Source organism: Hemiscyllium ocellatum, chromosome 23, assembly GCF_020745735.1.
Source record: "Hemiscyllium ocellatum isolate sHemOce1 chromosome 23, sHemOce1.pat.X.cur, whole genome shotgun sequence".
Classification (NCBI taxonomy): domain Eukaryota; kingdom Metazoa; phylum Chordata; class Chondrichthyes; order Orectolobiformes; family Hemiscylliidae; genus Hemiscyllium; species Hemiscyllium ocellatum.
The window spans coordinates 15740719-15762836 of NC_083423.1; the positions used below are offsets into that span (position 1 = coordinate 15740719).

Below are 22118 nucleotides of genomic sequence, written 5' to 3' on the forward strand. Positions count from 1 at the left end.
GTGGGTCTCATCTGTGCACTTTCAGTTTTCTTCCAATGTGTAAGATGTTGTTTAGAAATCTCTTCTGTATTGCAGTGTTTAGCTCTCTATTGCTCAGTGATATCATTGGAGGATGGACAGGAACGGGAATAAAGAAAAATCTGAAATGCTGCTGGACATGGCAGATACATTTTAATCAATTTTAAACTCACACTCAGCATCTAAAAATGGAACAGTCTATTTCATTGGATTGATTATTTAAACTGCTGCTATTTATTGTGAGGTACTTTGGACTTTGAATCACACTTAGTGCTTTGAATGGCAATCCATCAGTTGAATGTTACAGGTTAAATGTCAATTGAGAAGAGGTGTGATGCAGCACATATCTGGCTGAGACTGAGGCTAAAACCTGAGGGATTTGATGTGAAAAACATACGTGTTGATAAATCTGTCACAAAATTAAAGCTGAGCACAATTGTAGTCATTTTGCATTTGCTGCACCTCAGCAATATTTTGTTTCAGTGCAGAGCATAAATGCTTATTTGATGAGGTGATGACAATTATGTATTCACATTTCAGCCAGTAGCGAAACTAATTGATCATTTTCCCTGATGGTTGTTGCCATCCAATTAGTTACCATTTTTTTTATTGGCTTTTTCAAAATTGGAATGCTTGTTGCTGGCACAACGGTGTAATTGCCATTTATATTTTGTAAAGTAGAAGAATCTGTTTTTTAAATGGATACACATTCCTAGTAAATGGGTCCCAGAAGTTACATGTCTAGTCAAGGCATTCAGACTTGTGCTGGGACTAGGTTGTTTTATCTCAGGAAGAGACCACAAGACCTTTTTGAAATTCACTGAATATTGATAAAGGTTCCACTGGAGGTGTGAATAGACTGTTCTTGCTCACTTCAATTTGATAATGCGAATGAACAAACTAATGGCTAAGGCAGTTAAAAGTCTGTTTGCATGTTGACATTTCTATGACTGTATAGAAGACAATAACAGAATAAGACCTGTAACCAAATATGAAAGCAGGATGTTAGGGTATTGGAAGCAGCCATCTTAAGTTTTGATCTGCTTAAAAGAGACGTGAAGGCACCATTTTGATCAGTAACTCCAAGAAAACCTCTGGGAGAAACCATCATAGAAAGAGAGTTCTCATTATGGGGATGATAAAGGCAAAAAAACCCCAAAAGGACTGTTTAAAATCCAGGCTGCCAAGGGCCACAATTTGCAAGGCTATAAAAGCGAAATATAGGACCCTCACTTCCTCCTAGAATCTGTTGCTACTTCAACCATTAGATCCAGTTTTTCAGGTATTAAACCTTAAAAGCCATCAAACCTGTTAACATCTGACTTCCAACTGTTCAACCTCTTTACCTTGGAAAGAGAGATCTTCATGCAAACTGGACTTCCAACTAACCGAGACTGAATTTGCTTTCAGTTTTATATTTTACCCATTTTTAATATTTGTATTAACTTTAGCTGCTCGGATAGTTAGCATTTCAAAGCTTTATGGAGTAACTTTGAGCAACAGATAGGAAAACATTTTTTTTATGTTTAATGTTAGGTCTTTATTTTTGGGTATTTTTAAATTGGAGCACCCAAAATAAAAAATGTGATCAGCTAATACAAGCTGTATAAAAAAAAGGAAAAAAAACTCAGCAGTTCTACCAGCATCTGTAGGGGAGAAATCAGATTTTATGTTTCAAGTCATTAAACTTCATCAGAACTCCAGCTTTACAAATTTTTTATTTTAATTCCCAGACCAGCATGTTCTTGTGACATTTGCTATGGACTAGTGAATTCACTCAAATGGGAGGTTGCCTGCCCTTCCTGTATATTCATGAGTTACTTTAATAATTTGATTTGATTTCTGTTTGTCATGATTGAGATCGTTTTAAGGCTCAATACCAGTTGTAATCAGCTAATTTTCCTCCAAAAAAAGGCATTGTTCTTTCATTCCATAGATTATTGGTAATGCTGACTCTGCATTTTGTTGTTTCTGATCTGTAATAAACAATTTATTACAACAATAAACAAAAACAGATTAGATTAGATTCCCTACAGTGTGGAAACAGGCCTTTGAGCCCAACCAGTCCACACCAACCCTCTGAGGAGTAACCCACCCAGACCCATTCTCCTACCCTGTATTTACCCCTAACTAATGCACCTAACACTATGGGCAATGCTAGCATGGCCAATTCACCTGACCTGTGCATCTTGGAACTGTGGAAGGGAAACCGAAGCACCCGGAGGAAACCCACACACACAGGGGGAATATCAAACTCCACACAGACAGTCGCCCAAGCCTGGAGTTGAACTTGGGTCCCTGGCGCTGTGAGGCAGCAGTGCTGGCCACTGTGCCACCATGCTGAGGTTTGTTCAATTATTACCAAACAAAACTGTTCTAAACTTGGAAACTGTTGCAATTCATACACTTGAGGAACAACACTGATGAAGCAAATGGTACATGGAACAGTCTATCTTCTGCAGCTACATCAGCATCATTCCGCATTTTTTCTTCCGCAACATAGATGACTGTATTGGCGCCACCTCATGCTCCCACAAGGAGGTTGAACAGTTCGTCAACTTCACAAACACCTTCCCCCTGATCTCGAGTTCACCTGGGCCATCTTGGGCACCTCCTTCCCCTCCTGGACTACTTCATCTCCATTTCCAGTGACCAACTCAACACGGACATCTACTTCAAACCCACCAACTCTTACAGCTACCTAGACTACACCTCCTCCCACCCTACCTTCTGTAAAAATGCTATCCCATACTTCGAATTCCTCCACCTTCACCACATTTGCTCCCAGGAGGACCAGTTCCACCATAGAACATCCCAGATGGTCTCCTTCAAGGACTGCAATTTACCTTCCCACGTCTTCGACGATGCCCTCCAGCGCATCTCCTCCGCTTCCTGCCCCTCTGCCCTTGTACCCCACACCTCCAATCACTACAAGAACAACGTCCCTGGTCCTCACCTTCCACCCTACCAACCTCCAGATACAATGCATTATCCTCTGCAATTTCCATCACTACAAACAGACCCCATCACCAGAGATATTTCCCTTCCTATCCCTACCTGTGTTTAGCAGAAATCATTCCCTCCGTGAGTCCCTTGTTAGGTCCATGGCCCCCACCAACCCACCGTCCTCTCCCAGCACCTTCCCTTGCCACTTCAAGAAGTGTAAAACCTGCGCCCACACCTCCCCCTTCACCTCTATTTAAGGTCTCAAAGGATCCTTCCACATCAGGCAAAGGTTTTCCTGCATCTCCACACATGTCATCTACTGTCAGTTGTTTCCGATGTGGTCTCCTCTACACCGGGGGGATAGGACACCAACTTGCAGAACGATTCAGAGAACATCTCTGGGGCACGCATGAACTCTTCAACTCCCCTTCTCCTCCTCCAAGGACATGCAAATGCTGGGCCTCCTACACTGCCAGATTCTAGCCACCTGACACCTCGAGGAAGAGCGCTTTATCTTCCACTTTGAGACCATCCAACCACACGAGGTGGATGTTGATTTCACCAGTTTCCTCATCTTCCATTTCCCACCTTTATCCCAGATCCAACTCTCCAACTCAGTACCACTGATCTGAGCTACCTGTCCATCTTCTTTCCCACCTATCCGCTCCACCCTCGCTCTGATCTATCACCATCACCCCCTCCCCATGTCCATCTGCCTATTGCATTCCCAGCTACCTTCCCCCAGCCTCACCCCACTCCCACTTATCTCCTTGCCCCCTTGGGCCTCCCCTCACATTCCTGATGAAGAGTTTATGCTCAAAACATCTACTCTCCTACACCTCTGATGCTGCTTGATCAGGTGTGCTTTTTCAATACCACACTTTTTGACTTTGATCTCTAGCATCTGCAGTCCTCAGTTTCTCCCAAATGATAGCTCAGTACTGTTTGTCAGAGGTTTTTGCTGGGCAGCCTAACATAATTCATTTTCTCTGAAAACTTTGGACCATTCAAAAATACATCATAACTCAAATAAGTTTATTTAGGTCGCATTTCATTTACTTGCCTCTCCAGAGCCTTTTTCACATGTTGACACAGAGGCTCGAGCAATAAAGAATGCTGATTAAATAGGCATTGTTGGCCAGTCACACAACAGTCATAGCTACAGAAATGATTACACTATGGTGCACAAATATTTCAAAAGATATAAAACCCAGGGTTTGAACTATCCTAATAGAATACTATTCTAATAACAAAGTATTGTTTAGATACATCACGACAAATGCTATTCATGACTAATTTTGAAAATTATTCTTTGAACTGTTGCTATTATCTTTCCCAGGGCAGAAAAGCACCTTAATTTTATGTAATGTGGGTTTGTAGCGAGAGAACATCATCTTGGTAATTCACTATAGTAAGTGTTTGACGAACCGAAGCACTTGCAGATTTGAATGTGATGACCGATTTCTTCTACAGACTAGTTTCTCTCTTGGGACTTCAGGAATGCTAGGGGCTATAAAACAATTTACATATAAACATGTGGAATTAATGGTTATAGTGACTCTGAATATTCATGATGTTCATTTTTGTTCAGGGAAACTTGATTCTGTTTCTTGATAATGAATTCATTACAATAACTGCATACCTTTGATGCCTTGGGATATTTTCTAAGACAAATGCTCATAATAGGCAGTGATTAATCTCCACACAGTGGAACAACATTAAAATTCTTATTGCTCACTAACTGGTTCACAGTTCAAAACTGAAGATTTGTCCTCCATTCTTTTTGTAACAGATGTGAAAACTGATGGAAATTCTTCAGATGTTATTACATCCTCAGCTGCCCACCCTCTCTCAGCTTCTCCGATTCCTATTATAAATACCATGACAAATTAAGAACTGGCTTCAAGAATATGCAGAATGAATAAAAAGACAAAATGCTTCAGATTTGGCAAATCCAAAATAAGTATGCAAAAAATGCTAAAAAGATTCAGCAGGTATCTATCATTGGTCTCCACTTATAGGAAAGGATTTTACTGGTTGGAGTGCAGAGGAAATTCACCTGGATGATGCTTCACATGGAGCATTTCAGCAATGAAGAGATCCTAAATAAGCTTTGATTGTTTTCTTTGGAGCAGGGAAGATTGAGGAGTACCTGATAGAGGGTGTATAAGAATATTAGGAGCATGGATCGGAAGCAGCTGGCCCCCATAGACAAAGGGTCACGAACAAGGAGCTATGCTTTTCAAGTGAAAAGCAGAAGGTTTAAAGAGATTTGAGGAAAAATGTTTTAACTTAGAGGCTGGTGGCATTCTGGAATGCACTGCTTGAGAGGCTAGTTGAGGCGAGTAGCTTTATAATCATTAAAAAGTACTTGAATGAACACTCTTTCTCTCCCACACCGAGGGGAGAGAAATATGTTAGAGATCGTTATTAAGGAAATGAGAAGTAAGCACTTGGATAATTATCTTCTGATTGAACTGTAGTCGATATGGATTTGTGAACGGGCAATCTGTTTGAACTTTTTGGAGTTTTTGAGAAAAGAATGTTACAAACAAAATTGAGGAAGGGAAGTCCATGGTCATAGCATTCTTGAATTTTCATTAGACTTTTGATAAAGTCCCAGGATATTTGTTAACAAATTGAAGTGGGATAGGAGGTAATGTATTGGCATAGGTTAAGGACTGACAAGAAAGCAGAAAACAACATACAGACCATTCTTAGATTGGCAGGCAACAGCTTATGAGATTCTCCATTCATAATATGTGTCAATGATTTGGAGTTGGGGACCAAATGTCTCATTTACAGGTTGGCAAATGATACAAAGCTAAACAGGAGTGGATGGTGCAAGAAAAATGTAAAGTGGTTTCAGCTTAGACATTGGCCGAGACACAGCAGATGGAATATAATGTGTAAATTGTAACCATCCACTTTGATATGGGAACAGACGTGTGAAGTATGTCTTAAGTTATAAGAGGCTACAAAGTGTAGGCATACGAGGGACTTTGGTGTCCTTGACAAGTCGCTGAAGGCTTTATTACAAAAGCATTTGAATACAGAGTCTTGAAGTCTTGTGTCTGCTCTTGAGAAGCTTGGTTAGATCACACCTGGAGTACTGTTACACATGATTCACGATTTGCCTGTAACTTTACTTACCTGGTTAGGAGCATACTGGACCATTTTACTTTGGTTTGTAAGGTCAATAGACTGTGTGCAAAAATGGTACCATGTATCAAAGTTGATCAGTGCCATGAACAAAAGAAATTTTACAATTGACAAGTTTTCTGAAGTTGATTGACTGAGGTGACTGTCACAGTTCTGAAAACAGCAAGCAACATGAGATGAGGAAAAGGGTCAAGGATGGAATTCAGTCGTCATTATTCACCCTTCTGATGTTGAGTCTCCTCTAAGCTAATAGCCAACTGCCTTTTGTATTTTGTATCTTTGCTACGACTTCAGCTGTTAGGTTATCGTCAATAACATTCCCAATTTCATTAAGTGGTCTTTGTCCATGGTATTTGCTGAGTTAATGTTTTTGACTTATGAATATCTGTTGCTTCTCCATCTTCCTCCCCCAGGTATTTTCACTTGTTTCTAGGATTCACAGCATGACTCTATGGTTCACACTTATATTTCTTGTAGAGTCATTGAGATGTAAGGCATGGAAACAGACCCTTCAGTCCAACTTGTCTGTGCTGACCAGATAGCCGAAATTAATCTCGTCTCATCTGCCAGCATTTGACCTATATCCCGCCAAACCCCTCGTATTCATTTACCCATCCATATGCCTTTTAAATGTTGTACTTGTACCGGCCTCCACCACTTCTTCTGGCAGCTCATTCCATGCACGCACCACCCTCAGCATGAAAATGTTGCCCCTGAGGTCCTTTTCATATGTCCCTGATTTATTGACTAAGATTCACAGCTTACAGAAACTGATAAGAGGGAAGTTGGTTGGCTTTCTTCAGCTTATTATATTTCTTATATTCACTAATGGGATGTAGGCATCACTGGCTGGGCCAGCATGCATTGCCCATCCCTTGTTGCCCTTGAGACTGTCATGGTAAGCCCTTGGAATTTTTTTCAATTATAGAGAAATTACAGCTTCTTCCTTTCTCAGGCCAGATGGCTTCTGACCAAGAGACCACATCCATGTGTTGTTCTGCAACCTGGGATCCAATCACATAGTTGTTTGCAGGTAGAAGGTCTTTGTCACGAATAACTGATCACCATTTTCCAGAAAATTTGCCATTTACTGTCAGCCGAATCTCCATTCATACACATCCCTTGGTCCAGCTTGTTTGCATGAATATGTCCCCCACTTCTTAAACCAATGGCAATGTCAACAGAACTGATGTCAGGTATTATGGTTTTAAGAAGTGCAGCAGTCTTTCCCACGATCCATGGTTTTTAAAAACAGTCCATCAAAAATATGGAAACACAAAATTATATAGTCTTCTTGGGAAACCTGCAGATATTATGCTCTTAGATTTCCAAAATGCATTTGATAAGATGCTACATCCAAGGTTATTGCACAAAGTATGAACTTCTTGCAAGGAATAATATGTAAGCTAATCTATGGAATTTCATTCGTCCGAAAACTTTGTAAACTGGGTCATAGAATTTATTCAAGGCTGAGTTAGATAGTGTTTTGATAGGCGAGGGAGTCATGGGTTCTTAGGGAAGACATGCAAGTGGAATTGAGATCATGGTCCGAACATCTGTGATCTCATTCACTGCAGAGTTGGCAGAAAGGGTTGAATGGACAGATCCTTCAATGACCTATGTTGCTATGAATATCCAGTCATTTTGAAACATTTCTTTGTTCTGGACATCATCTTCACAAATACTTTCATGTAAATTTTTGTTGCCTGGATGAATGGTGCACCAGTATCTTCAAAGAAACTTGATATCATCCAAGGCAAAGCAACATTATTGCTCACCACTGTGTAAACATTCTGTCCTCCCTTCTCCGCTGCACAGTTGCAACAGTATGTCCCATCTCCTTGCCTAGGGAAGGCGATGGCCACGTGGTATCATCACTAGGCTATTATATAGCATTCTGAGGACCCAGGTGTGAATTTGAATTCAACAAAAAAAAATCTGCAATTAAGAATCTACTGATACCCATGAAGTGACTGTCATAATAAAAAGGGCTGGGTCATGGAGGAAGTCTGCCAACCTCACCTGCTCGGGCTGACATGTGACTCTCGAACCACAGCAATGTGGTTGACTCACAGTTGTTCTTTGACATGGCTAAGCAAGTCATTCAATTGTACCATTTGCTACAAGGTCTCAGAGAAATGAAACCAGATGAATCATCTAGCATTGATCTGGGTATCGGAAAAGACAACAGCAGAAGCAGTCCTGTGGATCCTGCAAAGTCCTCCTTACTGATATCTGGGGGCAAGTGCCAAAATTGTGAGAGCTGTCTCACAGACTATATCCTAACAACAACCTAACGTAGTCATACCCACGGAATCAAACCTTACAGATGATGTCCCTGACACTATTATCACCATCCCTGGAAATGTCTTGTCCCACTGGCAGGCTAGACCTGCCTGAGGTAGTATCTCAGTGGTGTACAGTCGGGAGAGAATTGCCATGAGAGTCCTCAACATTGACTGCAGACCCCATGAAGGTTCATGGCTTCAGGTCGAACATGGGCGAGGAAACCTCCTGCTGATTATCATGTACTGTCCTCCCTCAGCCAATGAATCAGTACTCCTCCATGTTGAACAACACTTAGAGGAAGCAGTGAGGATGGCAGGAGCACAACATGTACTGTTGGTAGGTGATTTCAATGTCCACCACCAAGATTGGCTCGACAGCAGTACCATTGATCGAGCCAGTTGGGTCCGAAAGAATGTAGCTGCTGGACTCGATCTGCGGCAGGTGGTGAGGAACCAATAAGAGGGAAAACCATACTTGACCTCATTCTTGGCAGTCTGCCCTCTGCCGATGTATCTGTCCGTGACAGTATTGGTAAGAGTCACCCGTCTTCATGCAGAGAATAACCTCCATCATGTGTGATATTATCTCCATGCCAAATAGGACAGACTTTCAAGAGATTGTGCAATTCATTTGTGATTCCTCAATCCGAAAGCAGTCCATGTCCAAATGCAACAAAATTTAGACAATTTCCAGGCTTGAGCTTATAAGTGGCAAATTACATTCACGCCACACAAGTGCCAGACTATGACTGTCACCAAAAGAGACAACTGCCCCTTGATGTTCAATGGTGTTACCATCACTGAATCCCCTATTGTCATCGTCCTCGAGGGTTATCATTGACCAGAAACTCAACTAAATTCACTCCATAGACACAATGGCGATAAGAGCAGGTCAGAGGCTCCGCATGCCACCTCCTGACTCCCTAAAAAGCCAGTCCACCATCTACTCAGCACAAGTCAGGATTGTGTTAGAATGCTCCCCATTTCCCTCAATGGGTGCAGCTCCAACAACACTGAAGGTTGATACCTTTCATGACAAAGTAGCCGCTTGATTTCCACTATATCCAAAAGTATCCACTCCCTCTACCACCAACGCTCAGTAGCAGCAGTGCATACTATCTACAAGATGCACTGCAGAAATTCATCAACGACACTTCGAGAGAACCTTCCAAATGCACAACCACTTCCATCTAGAAGGACAAGGACAGCAGATATATGGGAATACCACCACCTTCACGTTCCCCTCAAAGCCACTCACCATCTTGACTTGGAAATTTATCAAACTGGATCAAAATCTTGAAATTTCCTCCATAAGGGCATTGTAGGTGAACCCACAGCAAGTGGATTGCAGTGGTTCAAGAAGGCAGCTCAGGACCACCATCTCAAGGACAACTAGGAATGGACAATAAATGCTGGCCAGCCAGCGATGCCCACATCCCACAAATGAATAAGAGAAAGCATCTTTCAACAGGAGGTTCCACTTTGTCCACATTAGTCATAGGCGTCAGAGGGTAGCGGTGAATGGATGTTTTTCAGAATGGAAGGTTGTGACTAGTGCTGTTCCACATGAATCATTGCTGGGACCTATGCTGTTTTTAGTCTACATAAATGATTTGGAGTAAAATATACCTGGTCTAATTCATAAGTTTGCGGATGATGCAAGCATTTGTGGTGTTTTTAGTTTAGATTAGATTATTTAGGCTGAAGGGCCTGTTTCCACACTAACAAGTCCACACCGACCCGCCCCCACCCAGACCCATTCGACTGCAAGAAGGCTTCTCAGAGGATACAGCAGAATATGGATCAATTGGAGGCATGGGCGGAGAAATGGCAAATAGAGTTTAATCTGGACAAAAATGAAGTGAGGCATTTTGTAAGATTAAGGCTCATGCCCGAAACGTCGACTCTCCTGCTCCTTGGATGCTGCCTGACCTGCTGCGCTTTTCCAGCAACACATTTTCAGCTCTGGTCTCCAGCATCTGCAGTCCTCACTTTCTCCTGGAAGATTAAGTACAGTTGGAAATTATACATGGAATGGCAGAACCCTTGGCAGTATTGATATGCAGAGGGATCTGTGTGTCCCGGTCCACAGATCACTGAAGGTGGCAGTGAAGGTAGATAAGGTTGTAAAAAGACCAATGGCCTGCTTGCCTTCATTGGAAGGACTATTGAGTACAAGGATAGACAGGTGATGCTACAGCTTTGTAGAATGTTTGTATCATCAATCGTCACAGGTGAGATGTCAGAAGATTGGAGGTTGGTTAACATGGTGCTACTGTTTAAGAAGGGTGTTAAGGACAAGCCAGGGAACTATAGACCAGTGAGCCTGACCTCAGTGGTGGGCAAGTTGTTGGAGGGAATCCTGAGCGACAGGATGTACATGTATTTGGAAAGGCTGGGACTGATTTGGGATAGTCAGCATGGCTTTGTGTTTGGGAAAACATGTCTCACAAACTTGATTGAGTTTTTTGAGGAAGTAACAAAGAGGCTTGATGAGGGCAGAGCAGTAGATGTGATCTATATGGATCTCAGTAAGGCGTTCAACAAGGTTCCCCATGGGAGACTGATTGGCAAGGTTAGATCTCACAGAATAAAGGGAGAACTAGCCATTTGGATACAGAACTAGCTCAAAGGTACAAGATAGAGGGTGGTGCAGGAGGGTTGTTTTTCAGACTGGAGGCCTGTGACCAGTGGAGTGCCACAAGGATCAGTGCTGGGTCCACTACTTTTTGTCATTTACATAAATGATTTGGATGCGAGCAGAAGAGGTATAGTTAGTAAGTTTGCAGATGACACCAAAATTGGAGGTGTAGTGGACAGCGAAGAGGGTTACCTCAGATTACAACAGGATCTTGACCAGATGGGCCAATGGGCTGAGAAGTGGCAGATGGAGTTTAATTCTGATAAATGCAAGGTGCTGCATTTTGGGAAAGCAAATCTTAGCAGGACTTATACACTTAATGGTAAGGCCCTAGAGAGTGTTTCTGAACAAAGAGACCTTGGAGTGCAGGTTCATAGCTCCTTGAAAGTGGAGTTGCAGGCAGATAGGATAGTGAAGAAGGTGTTTGGTAAACTTTCCTTTATTGGTCAGAGTATTGGTTACAGGAGTTGGGAGGTCATGTTGCAGCAGTACAGTACATTAGTTCGGCCACTGTTGGAATATTGCATGCCATTCCGGTCTCCTTCCTATTGGAAAGATGTTGTAAAACTTGAAAGGGTTCAGAAAAGATTTACAAGGATGTTGCCATGGTCGGAGGATTTGAGTTATAGGAAGAGGCTGGAGCTGTTTTCCCTGGAGTGTCGAAGGCTGAGGGGTGACCTTATATAGTGGTTTACAAAATTATGAGGGGCATGGATAGGGGAAATAGACAAAGTCTTTTCCCTGGGGTCGGGGAGTCCCGAACTAGAGGGCATAGGGTGAGAGGGGAAAGATATAAAAGAGACCTAAGGGGCAACTTTTTCACGCAGAGTGTGGTACGTGTATGGAATGAGCTGCCAGTGGAAGTGATGGAGGCTGATATAATTGCAACATTTAAGAGGCATTTGGATGGGTATATGAATAGGAAGGATTTGTAGGGATATGGGTCGGGTGCTGGCAGGTGGAACTAGATTGGGTTGGGATATCTGGTTGGCATGGACAAGTTGGACTGAAGGTTCAGTTTCCACACTGTACATCTCTATGACTCTAGGTAGGTCCCAATTGGAATATTGCATATATTTCTGGTCACCACGCCATCAGAAGGATGTGGATGCTTTGGAGAGGGTACAGGCAAGGTTTACCAGGATGTTGCCTGGTATGGGGGATTTTAGCTATGAAGAAAGTTTGGATAGACTGGGTTTGTTTTCACTAGAATTCAGGAGGTTATTGGGTGACCTGATGTAAGATTGTGGATGGCATGGATGGAGTGGGAAGTATGAAGATTTTTTCTGGCATGGAGGGATTAATTACTGAGGGACACAGGCTTAAGGTGTAAGCTTTTTCCTGGGGTAGAAGGGTTAATTACCAGAGAACATTGGTTTAAGGTGAGAGGGCCGGGATGTTTCACAGATGTGCGAGTTCAGTTTTCACAGAAAGGGTGATGAGTGCCTGGAACATGCTGCTAGAGAAGCTGGTGGAAGCACACACAATAGTAGCATTCAAGAAGTGCCTTGACAAATACATTAATAGGAAGGGAATCAAGGGGTATGGATCCTCTCAGTGAAGACCGTTTTAGTATGGAAGGGCACAATATTTTGGCGCAGGCTTGGAGGGCCTAAAGGCCTATTCCTGTGTTGCATTATTTTTCTTTGTTCTTTGAAATAAATGGGCAGCAGCAAGGGGATGCCACCACCTGTATGTTTATCTCCAAGCAACGTACCATCCTAATAACATCGGAAAAAACTATGGATGCTGTAAATCAGAAACCAAAGCAGAAAATGCTGGAAAAACTTGGCAGGTCTGGCAGCACCTATGAAGAGAAATCAGAGTTTACGTTTCAGGTCTGCACCTTTATTCTGTCACAGCTGTATAAAACTTTAGTTAGACCACATTGTAATGTGTGCAGTTCTTGTTGCTGCGCTGCCAGAAGAATGTGGACACTTTGGAAAGAGTACAGAGAAGGTTTACCAGGATGTTGCTTGGTTTGAAGGGTTTTGAGTATTAGAAGAGTTTGGATAAAGTTGGATTGTTTCCACTGGCAAGATGGAGGCTGAGACCAACCTGATAGAGGTCTACAAAATTGAGAGGCATAGATAGGGTTGGTAGAAGCTTTTTCCCAAATGGAAAGGTCAATGACAAGAGCTCTTGAGTTCAAGATGAATGGGGAAAAGCTTAGGGGAGAAGTGAGGGGAAGGTTTCTCAGAGAGTGATGATTGCTTGGAACGCACTGCCAGTTGAGGTGGTGGAAGGAGGCACATGAGCAACCTTTAAGGTGTCTCTTGATAGACATCTTAGGAATCTGCACAGGCCTTTTGGGCCTAAGGACCTGCTCCTGTACTATAATGTTCTTTGTTTTTAAGGATAATTGCCAGTTGGCAACAGATGTTGGCCTTATAAGCAGAGGCATGTTCAATAAAAAGATAGACTATTTTGAGACACGCGAGTCACATCAGAAAATACCATTTTTGAAAAGCTGACTGTTATCGACTTGTGTTTTTTAATTAAACCTGTGTTCTTGTTGCTTTGGAAATTGGTTTTATTAAGTATGACATTCGGGTCATGGATGGCATGGATCATAGTATAGCAAGGCTATGCTGCAAGAATTGTAATTTACTGTTCTCCCTGCTTTGTTAACCTTCACAGTGCTCAATTACTCTGCTGCTTATTGGTTTCTATGTTCCTTGCATTCTCAGTACTCCATTCCGATATCAGGCATCCTCTCCAGACGTGAAACATTGTCAGTTAAAAGTAGAATTACACTGTAATAGAATTATTCTGAGAAGTATGATTTTGTCAAATGCTTTAAAGTAGAATATTTTTGCTGTGTAAAATATTCTTAATTGAAGAAATCACAAAAGACAAATGTTGTAACAGTCAACGTAAAAAATACAAGTTGTGAACAATTATATGAAATTAAACACTGAGCTGAAAAATGTGTTGTTGGAAAAGCGCAACAGGTCAGGCAGCATCCAAGGAGCAGGAGAATCGACGTTTCGGGCATAAGCCCTTCAGGATTCCTGAAGAAGGGCTTATGCCCGAAACACCGATTCTCCTGCTCCTTGGATGCTGCCTGACCTGCTGCGCCTTTTCAGCAACACATTTTTCAGCTCTGATCTCCAGCACCTGCAGTCCTCACTTTCTCCTATGAAATTAAACATATTTCCTTTTGACAACATTCTGCGGATTCTTCTCCAGTTAACTATTGTTTTATCTACTTATAGTCATGATGCTTTTAATTTGTCACAACCAAAATCCTGTCCATGGTTATATTCTTTTTGGGTGAAGTACATTGCGATTTCTTGATGCAGAAATTATTTTTTGTGGTTCCTACTCCAATTCACCTTGGTGTGCCCTGGAGACCTAAGTGAATTTTTTTTTTGTATTTATGTTGTTGGCTTAAATGGTGCCAGAAATGTTCAAGCTAAGTTGTGCACATTGTTGAATGAGGTGCAACATTATTGGGGTTTTAACAGCAGTGATGAAAGGCGTGTAATTTATTTAATTGTCCGATTTTTCGAGTTCACATTTTAAAAAGTTAGCGTATGAGTAATGGTTACTTCTGTGAAGGGTTTAAGAAAAAGATCAGACAGCCCTACCAGCACAGTAGCCTAGTCCATGTTGTGTCATAGAGCAAGTGATTGTGAACTCCTAGAATGTTTGTGGAAACTTGTTTATGCTAGAATGGTTTGTGGCAGATTTTAACTTTTTTGCACTTTAGAATAATCAAGTTTTTTTTTGTTGATAAACTTCAGATATTGCAAGTTTTTTGGGCAGTTAGGAAAAGACTGGCCTCAAAAGTACTGTCATTCTCCTGTTGCAGAGGTCTTTCTTTTTGGACTGTGTCTTAAAATGGACGAAGATAGAGCTTTAAGCTAAGAAAAATGTAAAAAATAAATTTGCAGTTTTAAAATAAGTTAATGGAGCGCATTTTTTACAATGTTGCCTTAATGGAGCAAGGAAGGGCAACTCCAGACAAACTGACACTCAATGCGTGTGTGTATGTTTAGGTTTAGGGAAATTCTGCATGGATGCAGATTTGGCTTTTCAGTTGGTCCGAGCTGTGAGCTCAGAAGAGCAATAACACCCATGAAGCTTTGTATCTTCCAAGACAAAACAAATCATTTGATGGGCACCACATACACCTCTTGAAGTATACATTGAAAGTTGTCAACAGTACTTTTGGGCCATCTACAAGACATACTGCAGCAACTTACCTATGCTCCCTTTTCAGCCCCTCCAAACCATGACCTCTTACATGAAGTGCAGGCTTGGCAGGGATCATGACATTACAGTTGGCCTTCTAAATCTAAAAGAATACCTGTATTTCTGGAGTGCTTTTAAACCAGATATACATATTATTGAAGGAAATTTGACACTAAACCAAATAAGGGAGATAGGAAGACAAATGATTAAACACTCGGTTAAGGAGATATATTTCAGGACTGTCCTAAAAGAGGAGAGAGAGACTGCTTATGAAGTAGAGAGGTTTTGTGAAGGAATTCTGATACTGTGGGTCCTGGCAATTGAAGGCCAACAATGTTTGACTGAGCAAATTTGCAATGTTGATGAGACAGATTATAAATTCAGTTAGTTGTTGAGGTAGGCATGTTAACAGAGTTATAAAGGTGCTAAGTCATGACGGGATATGAGACATGCATCAGAATTATATTACCAGACAAGGAACTGATGTGGGTCATTGGGCGTGCGGATGATTGGTGAATGGGAAATAAACAGAGAGGAGAAACTGTGAAGAAAGAACCAGAGCTAACATTTCGCTCTATAGATGCTGCCAGATTGGTTGAGGTTCTCCAACATTTTATTTAAAATTTCCAGAATCTGCAGTTTTGCTTTTATATAGGGAAAAGGGACTTGGTTTGAGTGAGGATACGAGCAGCAAAACTTTGTATGCACTTCAGTTTGTGAAGGGTGTCAAATTGGAAGCCTGTTCGTTTGGGGCACTGAATGAAAACCCCAAACGAACTGAATGTTCAAAAAAATCTACATCCGAAAAGAAAACTGGCAATCATTCAATTCAGGTTCCAGCTTCATCATTCTCAGGTTTTGAGCAACTTCTGATTTATGAAAACAGAGTGAGTGAATCAAACCAACGATGCACTTGTATGATACTGAGAGTTTCTTCATGATTAAGTAGTTAATCTGAAGAGTTAATTAACAATTTTTTACAAATGGTAGCAGACCTAAAAATGCTACTCATTGAAGATTTTAAATCACTGCTATGTGAGCACTATACCATGTTCACCAAGTCTCTGGGTCATAAAATCATAGGGTCATACAACATGGAAACAGATCCATCAGTATAAACAGTCTGTGCCAAATGTAATCCCAAAAAAACTAGTCCAACCTGCCTGCTCCTGGCCCATATCTCTCCAAACCTTTCCTATTCATGTCCTGAACCAAATGTCTTAGATTAGATTACTTAGCGTGGAAACAGGCTCTTCGGCCCAACAAGTCCACACTGACCCGCCGAAGCGCACCCATTCCCTTACATTTACCCCTGCACCTAACACTACAGGTAATTTAGCGTGGCCAATTCACCTAACCTGCATATTTTTGGACTGGGAGGAAACCGGAGCACCCGGAGGAAACCCATGCAGACACGGGGAGAATGTGCAAACTCCACACAGTCACTCGCCTGAGGCAGGAACTGAACCCGGGTCTCTGGTGCTGTGAGGCAGCAGTGCTAACCACTGTGCCACCATGCCGTCTTTTGAACGTTGTAATTGTACCTGCATCCACCATTTCCTCAGGAAGTTTATTCCATACGTGAGACACCCTCTACACAAAAGAAACATTGTCCTCCCATGTATTTTTTACATCTGTCTCCTCCCACCTTAAAAAATGTGCCCCCTCGTCTAGAAATCCCCTGTTCTTGTGAAAAGACAATGACCATTAACTCTATCTGTGCCTCTTATTATTTTATAAATTTCTATCAGGTCATCTCTCAACCTCCTACGCTCCAGAAAAACAAAGGTCCCAGTCTGGCAAATTCCTGGTGATCCTCTTCTGAACCCTCTCCAGCTTAATAATATCTTTCCTATAACTAGGTAACCAGAACTGGACACAATATTCCAGAAGAGGTCTCACCAATGTCCTGTACAACCTCAACATGACCTCCCAACCTGTATTGAGAAATGTTTATGTCGTCCTATGTCACTTTAGCAATGTTATTCAGTTAAAAAACAGGGAGCTTTAGCAGTCACACAACCATTTGGTTCAATATATCCCTTTGAAGTGAGGTCCCTTTGGGATCCAAATATTTGATTTGAGTATCTGAATTTGGATGTGTTGCTTTGCAGGAGGAGCTGATGACAATCTAATTGAAGGAGGAGGCACGAAGTTCGTTTGCAAACCTGGAGCTCGGAACATCACCGTTATCTTCCATCCGTTGCTAAGGTATCACGTTTGTCAAAAAGCGAGATATGGATATTTTTATTGCCTGAAACTCTTTTGGTGTACAAACTGCTTTCAATTGATGGCCTTTTGGTATTAGAAATAATTTTTGTACTTGAAAATAATTTGATCCTATTCATAATTTTAATAATCCCACAACAAGTAATCAAGAAATATAGAAATATTATTTGACAATGTAGAAGAGCAATATTTCTGATTCATCATAATGTCCTTTTCAAATTAAATTCAGCATTGCTGAACAAAGTTGCTTAGTTCTTGCAAGGCATAAAGTTTGACAAATTTATCCCCTTCTTATCTCTATGAAGATTTCTTGGGTATTGCAGCTAAGGTCAGGGACTTGATGTGCATTGAAAAATTGGAATCCTCACAATTTGAGATGCAGCAAGTGATAACATGGGCAGGGCACACTATTACCCTGCACAAACAAACTGTCTTCGTTTCTCAGTTTCTGTTTCATTACTATCTGTTTTAAAACTTCGACCTGAAGAAACTGTTATTTGAGTTTATTTGCAGACAACTGTTAGCAACTCCAACAATTCTCACATCGCGAATCAAATGGCCACCTGCAGTACTTGGAGGGAAAGATGAATATCCATTCGCCATATCCCATTGCATTGAATTTTCTCTCCTTTTTTTTGATCCTTTGGGCTTTCTGTGGGTGACAGCCAGTTAAGGCTGAATTAACAGTGCGTTAAGACTGGCTTTGGAATCATGCTGATTCCAAACTCAATTAAAACTGCCAAAATTTACTTTGATTAGAACCTTTAGCAGCTGGTGGAGCAAGGAAATCTTGATGCCACCTGTTCTGTATAGAATTTCTGTGTAGGTTCCAGCAGTTTAAGATTTGTTCCAGCACACTTACCTTTTGCACCCATTTAATTATTTTCAACAAAAGCAGAAGGAAATAAACTTGGAAGTAGATTTTATGCCCATGTTTATGTTAATTCTCTTGGTTGCATTAAAACTGTGCTTTATCCCCATGCTTTCCTCCTTAGTCAGTTTAGTTGCTGAGGGTGGATTTCAGATGTTTAATAACCTTCTCAAGGGCGATTATTAATGAGCAACAATTGTTGACTTTGCTGGTGATAATGTCACTCCAATAAGAATTTTTAAAATCGGTGGCTCACTACCACTTTCTCAAGGGCAGTTTGCAACTGGCAACGCATGCTGGCCGAATCAATAATGCTGACATTACATGAGAGAATACTAAACATCAGTCCAGGTGAAATGTGAATAGGCAGAATCAGTCTGAAATTCAATGATTTGCTTTACTGATGCTAAAACAAGTATGGAAACAAATTTGAAAAGAGTTATTCTCTTGTAATTATGCATGTCCAACATCCAATTTTTATCAAAAAATATAATAACTGAATTATACTTAAACTCCAAACTTGGGGAAAAATAACATACAGAATGAGACTCAATTAGAACATAGAAGTTTCATCATAGTTAAGGTAGGAGCTTGGAGATGAGCTCCTGAATGTTGTACACCAGTTGCAAGATGTAATTGCAGTCCTACCAGTTTACAGCTGGCCACATTTATATTGATGAAATCTTATGATTTTGTGGGAATAAATGATCAAACTGTATTTCAGTTACAGTTGTTGATTTGAGGTAATATTCATGAAATGGTGTTTTTCTAATGATTGCAAATGCTGTAATCTCAGCATGTTATTGATAGAAGCTGTGTGCTCTTGGAGGTGCGTTTGAAGGGTTACTTGTTAAGAACCAGCCAACTCCAAATCATATCTTGAGTATTGACCATAAGCTGATATTCAATAAAAGAATAGAAAATAGTAGCTGACTTGCAATCAAGAGTGGTAATAAAATGGGTCTTTTCCACATGATAGGCAGTGACTTAATAGGGTAATGTAAGGACATATAAACAACCTGGACAAAGGAACCAAATGCAACGTTTCTAAGCTTGGTGGTGACGCAACTGGGTGTTGTTGTGAGTTGTGAGCAAAATGCAAGGAGGCTCCAGTTGAGTTTTAGATTTGATTAGATTACTTAGTGTGGAAACAGGCCCTTCGGCCCAACAAGTCCACACCGACCCGCCGAAGCGCAATCCACCCAGACCCATTCCCTTACATTTACCCCTTCACCTAACACTGCGGGCAATTTAGCATGGCCAATTCACCTAACCTGCACATTTTTGGATTGTGGGAGGAAACCGGAGCACCTGGAGGAAACCCACGCAGGCACAGGGAGAATGTGCAAATTCCACACACACGAGTTGCCTGAGGCGGGAATTGAACCCAGGTCTCTGATGCTGAGGCAGCAGTGCTAACCACTGTGCCACTGTACCGCCCACTAATGGGCAATCACATGGCCCTCAGTGATGCAAAACTCTATTGTATTCGTGTTAGTTCACATTTCATTGTTCAACTCTGGTCAATTTGTCTGCACAAAACATTGTGAATATTAATGTGATAAATATTAAAAACTTTCCCCATGAACTGAATGGTGGCTCAGTAAATAGCACTGCTGCCTCACAGCACCAGGGTCCCAGGTTTGATTCCAGCTTCGGGCGACTGCTTGTGTGGAAATTGCGCGTTCTCCCCGTGTCTGTGTGGGTTTCCTCCAGGTGCTCCAGTTTCCTCCCACAGTCCAAAGATGTGCAGATCAGGTGAATTGGCCATGCTAAATTGCACATAGTGTTCGGTGCATTAGTCAGAGGGAAATGGGTCTTGGTGAGTTACACTTTGGAGGGTCAGTGTGGACTGGTTGGGCTGAAGGGCCTGTTTCCATATTGTCGAGAATCTAATTTAATTTAAAACTGAAGATTTTATTAATCATATTAAAAATATACTAAAGTTAATATTATATGGTTTTTGTTCAATGAGATAGAAAACATTACAAAGATCGAATTCCGAGACATCAGTTCACGGAATGAAACATACTTTCGCGATTTTTAGCATATTTTTAATTTTATTCATTGTGTGGTTGATTCCCACTCACCAAAGACTAATTTAATGAGACATCTGGCCAACTTAAAATTGCCTCTGGCAGTACCTTGTTTTTTTCCTTTTCTGCCTCTGTGATTAATGAATTTGTATTGGCAATAAGGCCAGTTTTTACGTTTTTTTTTATTCTGTGAAAAGAGAAAGAAGACATGAGATGCTCCACTGTTGTTTTGGGAAAAGATGGTAGTAATTGAGTTGCTGACCCTTCTACTCTCAACATTCAGAAACTACCTTATGACTCACACAAGTTAGACACAATACATAATTTATTGACATGATTAATAAGAAAGGTATATGATCGGTAAACACAACAATGAGGTCAGAGATGATTCTCCTTTTGCCAAGTCCTGTCCAAAGAATCTCTTTTGAATGTCCAATTTGTTATGAGATTAACTTTGACACTGAAACTTTAGCAGTATTTGTGTGACCTGTTATTAGATTAAAGGCAGATGTACACTGGGATCTTCCCATGGAATGTCTTGTCTCAAGGAGTGCAAATTTTAAATTCAATACTTTAGGATGCATTGAAATCAATGTAGATGCCTGATTTGTAAGCAAGTGACGGCTCAGGAAATGAGTAGTTGCACTTTCAACAATTTTCAGTTCGAGTTCGAGAGTCACAAAGATGTACAGCATGGAAACAGACCATGCACTTTTCCAGCAACACATTTTCAGCTCTGATCTCCAGCATCTGCAGACCTCACTTTCTCCATGGAAACAGACCGTCTAACTTGTCCATGCTGACCAGATATCCTAACCCAGTCCACTCCCATTTGCCAGCACTTGGCCCATTTCCCTCTAAACCCTTCCTATTCATATACCCATCCACATGCCTTTTAAATGCTGCAATTGTACCAACCTCCACCACTTTCTCTGGCACCTCATTTCATACATTTATCACTCTGTGTGAAAAAGTTTCCCCTTAGGTCCCTCTTAAATCTTTCACCTCTCATCCTAAACCTGTGCAGTCTAGTTCTGGACTCCCCACCCCAGGGAAAAGATCTTGTCTATTTATCCTACCAATGTAAATGCTGCCCCTCAGGATTCCCTCCAACAACTTGCCCACCACCAATGTCACTCTCACTGGTCTATAGTTCCCTGACTTTTCCTTACCACCTTTCTTAAATAGTGGCACCATGTTAGCCAACCCTCCAGTCTTCCAGCACCTCATCTGTGACTATCGATAGTACAAAAATCAGGCCCAGCAATCACTTTCCTAGCTTCCCACAAAGTTGTAGGTTATGCCTGATCATGTCTTGGGATTTGAACACTTTTATGCATTTCAAGACATTCAGCATCTCCTCTTGTATAATATGGATGTTTTTTAAGATGTCACCATCTATTTCCCCACATTCTAAATCATCCATGTCCTTCTGCACAGTAAACACTAATGCAAAATACTTGTTTAGTATCTTCTCCCACCTCCTGTGGCTCCACAAATGGGTTGCTTTGCTTATCTTTGAGGGATCCTATTCTCTCCCTAGTTATCCTTTTGTCCTTAATGTATTTATGAAGAACTGAGAACAGGGCAGTAGCAAGGAGGACAAAAGAGAAATAAAGTCTGTACTTGACATAACATATCCATATAGCTAATGGAAACGGAAGTTGGAGTGAAGCTGCATTGTATTGTGGAACTAATGTTGGGCGGAATGTTAGGTACTAAAGCGC

The 22118-nt window shown here is 41.3% G+C and overlaps 1 protein-coding gene across 1 annotated transcript in view; it reads left to right on the forward strand.

Annotated features, from left to right (window-relative positions):
• The window catches only part of exoc4 (exocyst complex component 4), a 582261-nt gene that overhangs the window by 216618 nt on the left and 343525 nt on the right, over positions 1-22118 (forward strand). Inside the window, exon 9 of the mRNA XM_060842705.1 lies at positions 17370-17466. Within this exon, the coding sequence (XP_060698688.1) occupies positions 17370-17466 (97 nt within the window). The remainder of the gene's footprint in view (positions 1-17369; positions 17467-22118) is intronic.